Source organism: Tauraco erythrolophus, chromosome 7, assembly GCF_009769465.1.
Source record: "Tauraco erythrolophus isolate bTauEry1 chromosome 7, bTauEry1.pri, whole genome shotgun sequence".
Classification (NCBI taxonomy): Eukaryota; Metazoa; Chordata; class Aves; order Musophagiformes; family Musophagidae; genus Tauraco; species Tauraco erythrolophus.
Genome location: NC_141471.1, coordinates 48136041 through 48146749, shown reverse-complemented (window position 1 = coordinate 48146749; position 10709 = coordinate 48136041). Strand labels below are relative to the sequence as shown.

At 40.6% G+C, this 10709-nt stretch overlaps 1 protein-coding gene across 2 annotated transcripts in view; it reads left to right on the top strand.

Annotated features, from left to right (window-relative positions):
* The first annotated feature begins 861 nt into the window (after window positions 1-861).
* Window positions 862-10709, top strand: part of MRPL3 (mitochondrial ribosomal protein L3) — a 30973-nt gene continuing 21125 nt past the window's right edge. The window contains exons 1-6 of one of the 2 annotated variants that reach the window (XM_086614837.1): window positions 862-926; window positions 2410-2588; window positions 3596-3687; window positions 4531-4629; window positions 8461-8560; window positions 10505-10565. In XM_086614837.1, coding sequence (XP_086470963.1) covers window positions 862-926; window positions 2410-2588; window positions 3596-3687; window positions 4531-4629; window positions 8461-8560; window positions 10505-10565 — 596 coding nt within the window. Of the gene's footprint in view, window positions 963-2409; window positions 2589-3595; window positions 3688-4530; window positions 4630-8460; window positions 8561-10504; window positions 10566-10709 lie in introns of both variants that reach the window. The other variant, XM_086614836.1, reaches the window with a different exon arrangement.

Genomic DNA, 10709 nt, shown 5'->3' with positions numbered 1-10709 from the left:
TGTGCCAGGCTGTCCAGAAACCCTCTGCCTGGCCCACCTGTGTTGGCTTTACCTGTGATGTCGCTAGCTGTAACATTAAATATAACACAAGGAACGCTGCCCTCTCCCCTCACACGGCCCACCCACTCACCAGGAGCGCCTGAAGCAGTCAAGCCCCACGCCCCGCAGTGTTTGATAAAGCAGGGATTTGTGCCCAAACCTCCCTCGACATCCGCTCACGCCTGGTCCGTGCAGGAAGGTTTTGAATCCGCACGAGGGTCCTGCAACCCCACGTGCCCCTGCGGCACTTGCCAACGATAGACTTCACCCGCCCATGACGCTCTCCCTTACTGGCACTTATTTGTTGGGTTTTGCCCACTCGCAGCCGGAGCAGAGGCACGGGAGCGATGGCAGTGCCAGCGGGGTCAGGGCAAAGGGGGCTCGCAGCTATTTCTGCACATCCTCTCCCACCGGCCCCTTGGGTGAGGTCTTCCCCCCGTGCCAGAGGAGCCGCGTCGGCCGCGAGCGCTGCAGCCCGGACCCGCGGGGCCGTCGGGCAGCACTCGCCGCTGGGCACGCAGGAGCCCAGCGGGCCAGCAGCCAGGGCGCGGGTCGTGCTGCAGCGCAGGTGCCTGTGCCGGGAGGGGTGACCTGTCCCCCCGGCCGGTTTGGGAAGCCGCTGGGGTCAGCGCTGCGGAGAGAGTCTGACGCCCGGCCCCGTCTTTGGGTAGGTCTGGGAGCTGTTACGTTAACTTTCCAGTTAACCTCCTCCCCCGGCCGGCGACGCGGGCCGGAACCTTCTTTCCGCGGCAGCACGGAGGGTTTTCAGCGCCGGACCTGGCGGCGCCGGAAGGCGGTGGTGGCTTCGCAGAGTGGCGCGGCATGGCGGGCTGGCGGCTGCTGGCTCGGCTCGGGGGCCGGTTGTGGGCGGCAGCGCCGGGGAGGCCGTGCCTGGTGGCGGCGGCGGCGGCTTTCGGCGACAGGTAGCAGGAGGCCCGGGAGGGGAAAGGGCTGCTGCGGAGACGGGCGCGGCGCGGCGGGCGGCGAGGACCCCCGTGCTCGGAGCCTGCCGCGGCCCCGAGGTGAGGGACACCGCGGCGGCCCCCTGCGCTCTGGTCACCGCTGTTTGGAGAGGCGTCTGGGCGCAGCCCGTCGGCAGCGCCCGGGGAGCATGGCCGTGCGAAGGCGGTCGGGCCCCGGCGTACTGCCGCGGCACTCGGGCCTCGGTGATAGCCCCAAGTCTCGCATTCTCCTGGCATCCACCTCGGTAAACATAGCCTAGCCCTGTCTGGTTGGGGACCTTCTCGCAGATATTAGAAAGCTGCTGTCGGGTCCTCCCCTAAGCATCCTCCTCTCCAGACTAAACAAGCCGGGTTACTTCAGTCCTCCTCATAGGACGAGTACTCCAGCCCTTCTGTCTTTGTGTAACAATGCTGTACTCGCTTGTTTATAAACGCCCCTGTTGTTCTGGGGATCCGAACCGGAAGTTAGTATTGTGGATGGCGTCTGCTTGGAGTGCTGAAGGAAGGACGATAACTGCTTCCCTTGATCTCCTGACTGCGCTGCTGTTGATACAGGCCAGGCTGCTGTTAGTCTTCATTGCTGCAAGGAGCTTGCTGGCTCCTTTTTTACCTTTTGCCCGTCAGGTCCTTTGCCTGTCTGGGAAGCAGCTCTGCTGAAGTCACAGCCTCTACCCTTGCAAGAGGTTATTCTATCCCAGGTGTGGGACTTTGCATCTTTCCTGTATTAATTTCATCAGATTCCTTGTTGGCCTGTCTCTCTGGCAGATGGACACCCTTGAGCATTATCAACTGCTCCCTTCAGTTCAGTTTTATTTGCAGACTTAAGAAAGGTGCACTTATCCCCTCTCACAGGTCACTGATAAAGATAGTGAGCAGGGAAGGTCCCCGAATAGACTTTTGAGGGAACTCTACTTCTGGTAGAGTGCAAACCATTAACCATGACTTTTTCAGCCTGATGATCCAGCCAGGTTTTTGCCCATCTGATAGCCCTGCTATCCGTGCCATAACATCCTAGCTGGGATTGAAGGATGCCACAGGAGACTGTGTTGAAAGCCTTGCTAAAGTCAAAGTAAACGACACCCCGTGCTATTTCTTCATTCAGAGATCTAGTGCTTTTTTTTTGTCATAGAAGGAGTGGTTGGTTGATTTCTTGTTGCTTGTCCCTCTTTGATGTATTTTAGAATACTTTAAAAGTTGGATGAGAACATGACAAATAATCAGGTGTTGTTGGTCAAGGGTGGCCAGTTTGAGTGATGGTGCTAAATAGCTTGCTAGTATAATTTAGGTCTTTATGACTGTTTAATGTAATGATATAACTATGTAGTATGTATTACATTATGAACATGTGTGTTACGAGGCATTATTTGAACTGATAAGATGCTTAAAACTTTTTCCCACCACTGGAAAGGGGACAGCTGGGCTTTGTAGTCAGGCATGTTAACAGTACAACGTGGTGGCATGAGCATCTCTCTGAAGAGAATTTGCAATTCCTCAAGAAGATAACTGCGGAGGAAATCAAAGCTCAGACAGCCAGCAAGCTGTGCCCTCTGAAAGATGAGCCGTGGCCACTGAATGAGTGGAAACCAGGTGAGAAATGCTGAAATTATTGTTGTTGTGTTGTTGCACTCAGTAACATCAGGGTTGTGTCTTGTAAAGTACTCTCCTTTTTGCTTTTACCTCAATCATCCAATGCATCTCCTATTAAAAAAGTAAATGTAATGCATCAGTTCTCTAAAAAGCATTTAAAATATTACAGGGTGCTAAGAACCTTGTAAGAGCTTTGGTTTTAGTCCAAATTAGCACTTGGCCAGTCCCACTGCTGCACAATGACAAGACAATAAAGTAAGAATTCATCAAAAAGACTCCCTAGATTATAAAGTATGTGAACTTCCAAATGTTCTTGCTAATATCATTGAACTTTGAAGAAAAACTGTAGTATATAACACATCCCACTTTTATTCAGTGATTCCAAAGTCCTGTGGACTAGAACACAGTATAAAGTTTTTGAGCCTTCAAAAGGGTTGTATCATTTGACAGCAAACAGCCACCTGACAGTCTGCAAATCCATGAGAAGATCCTCAGGTATGACAGTGGAAACTGGAACAAAGAGCATTTTACAAACTTTAAAGCATTTCGTCTTCATCTTAAGTGTTCTGTTTTTCACACCATAGGCTGTCAGAAGCCAGATATGACAGGTTGCCTTTGCTGTACAGTTACAGTGACAAAAATGTGCAAAGGTTGGGGTGGGAGGAACCTCCTACAGTAAACTTTTCCATAGTTTGGCTCTAATATTCTACATGGGTGTTGTATTTTCTAAACAAAATGAGTCTGAAGCATTGGTTGTTCTAATCTTAATGGAAAACTAGTTTGTATGTTCTATCAAACACAATTGGAACAGATAGAACTTTACTAGTAGTGGGATTAAAAACAATTAACAGATTAGTCCCAGCCTACCTGCATGGAGTCAGCGATGTTTTCTCTCCTTCTTCAAGTCCTTCGGAAAGATAAGAGTTAATGGGACTTTGCAGGTGATGAGATGGGCTCTTTCAAATATTAAGTTTGGAGTTGCATCCATATTCTGCTTTGATCTACAGATTCCGTCAGAGTTGGTGTTGTTGCAGTGAAACTGGGAATGATGCCGATATGGACCAAGTCAGGAAAAAAACATGCTGTCACGCTACTTAAGGTGAAATCAATCATAATGAATTTAATCTCCTATGCTGTATTCAGATCGTTAACCAGAAGTTTCAAGCAAAATGAAACTTACCACTTGTACAGAGTAGGTAATCCCTAAGGAAAAGAAAGATTTCTTTCAGCCTTGCTTAGTACACCATGTCTATTCTCTGTTTATATCCCGAACTTTCTAGGAGCAGTCTGCCTTCTGCCTTAGCTATTCAAGTGCTGCAGAGCTGTGCGTAATATTACCTAGGTGAGGGAAGATGGGAGACAACATGAAGCTGGGGTTCACTACCCCACTTCACTTTTTTATTTTGCCACCTTCAGGCACTTTGGGATTAGTTTCCCCTTGGTTTCTGAGCCTTTGTAGCCCTGAAACTGCTTCTTTGTATTCTCTGGCAGCTAGCTACGACTGTGATGAAGTGGTTCGCTGACCTGTTGCTGCCATATCATGAGCCAGTGCTGTGAGGGACATCAGGTTTGCAGGGCAAAGGAGCAGGACTCTAAAATATAGGGTCTTACTGTATGCTTTGTGGCTGCATACAGTAGGGATTTTGCAGATCTTGCACACAGAAGATGACTACAAAAGTTTATTTGATTTCTAGAGCATTTATGAAAATATAGTTTATATTTTACTAAATTTTTTTTCTAACATAAGCCTTTAATTGATTGGAAAAACAATGTCAATGGTAAAAAGGTAACACACTCCCCTACTTGTAGGCTGTATCTCCTGTTGTATAGATATAAACGAAAACAGGGACTGACTTTGTTTCCCTTGTTTTGATAATCTGTTACTATGGTCTCAAAGCATACATAACAGCTTATACTCAAACACTATTTTTCTTTTCTTAAGGTGCAAGATTGCCATGTTTTAAGATATGTTTCAAAGGAAGAGTCGGGTGGAAAAACATCTAAGCTGCTTGTTGGAGGCAAAAACGCATCTCCTTTTTTTGTAAGTGAACCACTTTGAGTGTTTTTATTAGAGTAGCTGTTTCTGTTGTGATTACAGTACAAAAGCAGCACAGGTAGACTTCTCTAAAAGATTAACTGGCAGATGTGCGTGCTTTGGAACTGTTCTTTTGTTGCATTCACCCTTGCTTATTTCCTTAATGCTAGTGTCAATTCTTGGTTAAGAGAATTAGCAAGAAGAACTTTTTGAAAGTTTTCCCTCTTGATTCTCTAGGAAAGTATGGGCTTAGGAAGTTGCTTTGATGTGCAGTGTCCCATGCCAATGGAAGGGTCTGGAGGGCCATTAGCAGTGTAGAAACATTTGCGTTTGCCGAATCTGTGGAGATGCAATACGAGACGAGGACTGCAAGATACACGCTTTAGTGGCTGGTTGTAAACTTATCCAGCTTCATCGGTTGTTCAGAAGAAGACTTTGTTCTCTAGCTGTTCCGTAGTATTTTATTAGCTTTAGTTGTAATTTTTCCACACGTCTGTTGAGATTGTCTGATTTGCATGTAGTTTTGCTGATGAATAAGTTTAAGACTTAAATTTTCAGGAAGATAGCTTTGTGATTATAGCTCATCAACAGCAATGTCAAAACTACTCGCTTGTTTAGATATCCCAAATGCCTAATGTGGAATTCCCAGACACCAGTGGCTAAGGTTGTCTAGCAGAGCTGTCATTCCTGAGGAGGAAAATTGAATTCTAGATCAAGGCAGGATCAAAGCTTTCCCTCAAAGGATTGCAGTTTCTATGACCTGTTATTTCTATAAAATATCACTTTTCACTTCTTGCAGTATCCTGACACTCATTTATCTGATTTAGGCAAATATAAAAAAATAAGACTGGTGATTACTAAGCAGATTATCTCAGTTGGTGATTGTGGCTTTTTGAGGGCATATGTTTCCCCTTTTCAGACAGAAGGTTGTCCCAGAGCCTCAAAATTTATCTGTGTACTTGTTTTTGCTTTAGCAGAGGTGAGGGAAGAAGGAGCTTTTTTCATTTGATAAATCTCTTGGCTTTTATAGTATATTCTACTGATTTTGAACAGGCTTGTATTTTAAGGTATCCTTCTTTTTATTCAGTGGGTTTATGCCATGTTTCACTGTCATTGCTTGTACGTTTCAGGTGTCTGTCCTGTCACTTTAGTCCATTTCCACTTTCCAGGTGTGACATTTTTCCTGGAGAAATTACAGCTGTGTTTTTTCTTCCTTGTTACCTTGGTTTAAGACATGCAAGAATCCTTTGCATAATAATTTTCAAGTTGTATTATGCACATTAGACTCGTTACAGTTGGTCTTTCCATAAAGATAACTGATAACATCATCAGTGATTCAATATGTTGTCAGAGTAAAAATGTGCAGGAAGCAAGGAGGGATATAGAAAATTTCTATTTAACCAGCTCTTGTAAATTAAGAAAATTTCTTCAAAGCCAAACTACCTAAAAAGTCAACTCAAGAATTTTTTTAGTAGTTTGAGTTATGTTAAAGATTCTCTTGGATATAACTTTTTTCAAGTTAGCTCCTATTAATTTGGTTGAATTTAGACTCATTGTAAAAAAAATTAATTAAATATCCTTAGACCAGTCTGTGGTGAGGACCTGGCCTGAGCCTGAGCTGTGTATTATTATTCTTGTTATCATCATCATTGTATAAACTGTGTAACTTCTAAAAGAATGTCATGCTGATTTGAAGCAATTTTAATTGTTAAGTTACTAACAATTCTATGTCTTTCTGTGGTTTAGCTCCTATATTTATCAATCTTTTTGTGTTTTACTTTTCTCTCTGAAGTGTCTGAAAGTGAGAATTAAAAGAAAGCTGAGTTATACTGTATTGTATTAGCATAAGCAGTTTATCTTCTGCTAATTCCTCATAGGAACATCTGTCTTCCTCAGATTCCTCACAGCTACTGATTTTTAATGAATTTAATCTAATTATCCCTTCAGTAATTTTACTAACAAAGAGTTTCATGTGTTTCTTTTGAGTGTCAAGTTGCTTAAAAAATGATAAAAGGTATTGCATTTTTAGCCAGATTTTTTTTCCATTTTAGCTTGATGTATGTCAGTCTATTACAAGTGAACAGATTTTTCATTATTTTTTTAATGCAAAATTATTCTCAAAAGTACAATTCTGTCAGTGTTCTAAAAATCTTTTGTCAAAAATATTTTATCATCTGAGAATTTACTCAGCGTTCTTCTCTTCAGTATCGCTTTTTTAGGAAGGCTTTGTAAAGACTTCAGTGTTTTATTCGTAGAAATACATCTCTCTGACTTGACTGAAGAAAATTTGAAGTAGAACAGTGCAAGGCTACTGTAGGACTCCTGAGGCGTATGCGATCTTTACTCTTGGACTTCCCTGTGCTTTTCTGCAGCTATGGTGGCTCTTTCCGGGCACCCATGCTGAGCACAGAGCTCCCCTTGCTGTCATCTGAGGAGGCGGTTTGACGTAACAGTGAAAATAAAGGATCGATACGCAGGCATTTAGTAGAAAGGGAATTTCTTTATTTTTAGTTCTTACACATGGTACTACAGTTTAATACACCTGTGCTCCATTGATCCTTCAAGTTTTTGTGGTCTTACAGGAGATTTTACATGTAGTTGATGACTTTTTTTTTTTTAAAAAAGAGTGTTTGAAGTGTTTTGTACTATGAACTCAGTTTAACTAATCACTCTGAAAAACCTTTTCACTCTCAAAGACTTTGTGTCCACACTTTCTCCTCAAATAAGGACAGATTAATAAAGTTAAAATTTCTGGTTTGTGTCAGAGATCCTCATTGTCTTGCTCCCTCATTCTTCACAAAACTTCCTCTGTTCTCCTAACACTTTTAAACATTTTTTTCTCATTTTTGTTTTTTTTTTTTTTTTAAAAAAAAAGGAAGAGCAACATGCAGATTTTCAAAATAAGCTAAGTAACGATTTTAAAGTTATTCACATTACTTTGGCTAAAAATACAAAAAACTGGTTTTGAAAGAGAGAGAACTCTACAGAACTTTTGATAAGTGAAGCTCAGAGATGTGGCTATCCAAGTGTGACAGTATTGTCAGATGCTTAAATTGCTTCCTAGGATAATTCATTTGAAGAAAAATCAACTGCATTACTTTTTTTCCTATGACTGCAGTTTTCTTACATCACTGTTTCCATTGCTTGGTGTCATCTCAGTGGTCAGCTGTTCTGTGAGTTTGTCTTATTTAAAACAGCTGAGAACAATCTTAAGTCTTTTAAACTTTGTCAGAATCCTCTAAAAAGAAGAGCCCTTCTTTAGTAAGCCAGTAGTGGTTTGACACTGAGTGTACTTGGTATATCTTAAAAACACATGAATCATAAACTTGTTCTTAAGTTTTCCTTTTTTTGTCCAGAGACTCTAGATTCTGTTCTGTGGGAAATTAATCATTTCCAGAAGTTTCTGGAAGACCAGGTTTATTTCTCTGGTTTTGTTAGTTAAGTCAAATAAATGCAATTTGTAGTGGTCTGAAACTAAGTAATTAGTAGCTTTGAAAAAGAGAAAATGCTTTTAAATTACTATAAAACTCTTTGAAAGTCATGAAAAAGCAGTAATATGTTTTATATACATTCAAAATGATTGTTTTCCCTTTTCTGATCTTAGAAATCGTCATACATCTCTTGTTTATATGATGTAGTTGGAGGGTAACTAGTTGACAAAATACAGACATGAGTTTTAAATTAGTTTTATAGAGTTAAAATGCTAGTCTCAAGATAAAAGTGTAGTATGATATATTTGTTTCTCTGAGTGGTGTTGACAGTCTAATGGTGTTGTGTGCTAGGTTGATCCTTGGGTATTTTCAGATCACTTCTTTTTATGGCTGCTCTTTGTTACAGAAATCAAAGTCTGCAATGGAAATTTTTGAAGAAGCTGGAGTACCACGGAAGCAGAAAGTTACAACATTTAATGTAACAGATGATGCCATAATTAAACCGGGTAATCTTTTTGAGCTACTGAGTATTAACTGCATAATCATTTAAGGTCTACCATTTCTTGTCAATCTAAACCAAGTTAGGATGTGTATTTCGTTTCTGTTTTCCATGGAAATTGCGAAATTCTTATTTCTTTGTCATTGAGCACAAACAAACTCTTTTTCTTAGGGAGAAGCTGGAAAATGCTTGAAAGCTTACTTTCAAGGTCATGGGAAGTAGGATTTTTCCTTTTTCCTTGGTAGTATGTTTCCATAGCTTAGAAAATTAATCTGATCCAAACTAGTTAATATGAATGTTAGGTTAAGAAATAAATGTGTCTAACCTTGACTCACTTCTTGGGAATAAATATGAATGCATATACTAGAAGTTCTCCAGTTATCCTTATGAGAGAGGCACTGAGAAGTTTGTGGTAATGTTTCTCAGGAGCCTAAAATTGCAGTTTGAGGTTTGTTTCTTCTTGCTGCATTCAGAAGAAGGACTTGATGGCTGTCATAGATGATTTTTTTTCTTACAACTTACAAAGTAAAATGTGTTAAAACATGTTATAACAAATGATCTCACTAAAAATTAGTATTAGAGATTTGGAGATTTAAGGAAAAGTTTTTATCTTTTTAAGGTTTTGTTAGATAGTATATTTAGGTTGCTTTTATTTTGTGTTTTTTAACAGTTATAGGTATTTTCCCAAGAATTATGTGGTGTGGGAAATTCTAATATATTACATCTTTATTCGCCATTAGAGAAGGTTTTTGCAAGACCTTTTTAAGACAGTGCAGTAACTGATAAAAACTATTTCTGTCATGAAGAGGAAGTCTGGACTGATAAGTGCAAGCAAAAACTTAAAGCAGAATTTCAAGTTTTCAATAAACTGATTTTGCAGTATGTGTATTTTGTATATAACATACTTCATGTACATAATATTCTATCCATTGCTTGCTGCTGACACACATCTTACCCCAGATACGTATGGATCATATAAATATAACATGAAATAGTATGAGGATTTTTATGCTTGAAGCTTAGAAGAGGTTTACATCATTTCAGGTTGCATTCCTACAGATTTGAAAACAGCATGAAAATGAGTGTGGACATGAAGCAATTAACATTTCATTTTTTTAATTGATCTAAAACAGTCTGGAAACTGTTAAAGATGCAACCGTGTGGATCTTCAGATTGAAGTTCATTATAATGAACAAAATTATCAATTCTGTTTTTCTTTTAAAAGCTGCTAATAAAAGAATATTGCACTTGAATGAAAAAAATTGCTGAAGACAAAATAAATCTGTAATTAAAATTAAAACTTTGATACTACAGGCACTTAGGGGAATGAGTGTAGTTGTAGTCAGGTGAGTGATGTCACTGTCTGACAGTAGTACTACTACTAAAGGCTAGTGTATAGGTAATACCCCAGTGGATGAAGCTGTACTTCTCACAGTCTTTAGTTTGGAAACACTGTGTCTTAACGGAGAGGAAGCATTGGAAAATATTATTCTATTCTCAGCTTCATTAAAGGAAGTGTTTTGGGTTTGCTTTGCTTTTTTTGAAAAAAAAAAAAAAAACAAACAAACTTCACCTTGTGAAGTGCTAGTAGTTATAAGTGGAGCATGTTCTGTTTTCCTGGCAAGTTCGTTTATTGTGAGTCTTAACTAATTAAGCATTTTGGGCTTTGTCTCTTTCAGTGTCTAAAGTGCAACATATCTGAGTAAGGCCCTGACGCTCCCTTCCTGCTCATCTGTAATTGGGCTAGGAACTGAGAAATGTGCTTAAGTAGTAACTACAAAGCATCTATTTTAGTCAGTGAGGTTTATAAAGAAAAACAAATAATATGTGAATAAAAACAAAGATTTGTTTCCGTTCCTATGACTGTAGTCTACCCTGGATGGTAATGACTGGATAGTGTCTTGAGGATTTCAGCACTTAGTTGAACATGATCTCTCCTCTTCTTTTGAAGGTACTCCTTTGTATGCTGCTCACTTCCGCCCAGGGCAGTTCGTGGACGTTACTGCAAAAACGTAGGTTCCTAATGATTTAACACGTATGGTTCATCTTTTAAATAGTCTGGTTGAATTTCTCACCCCCACCCCCCCTCCACGTTAGCTTGAGCTCATGGCTCACAAAAGCTGAAATACAATTGCAAGGGTAGTGGCAGAAAATAG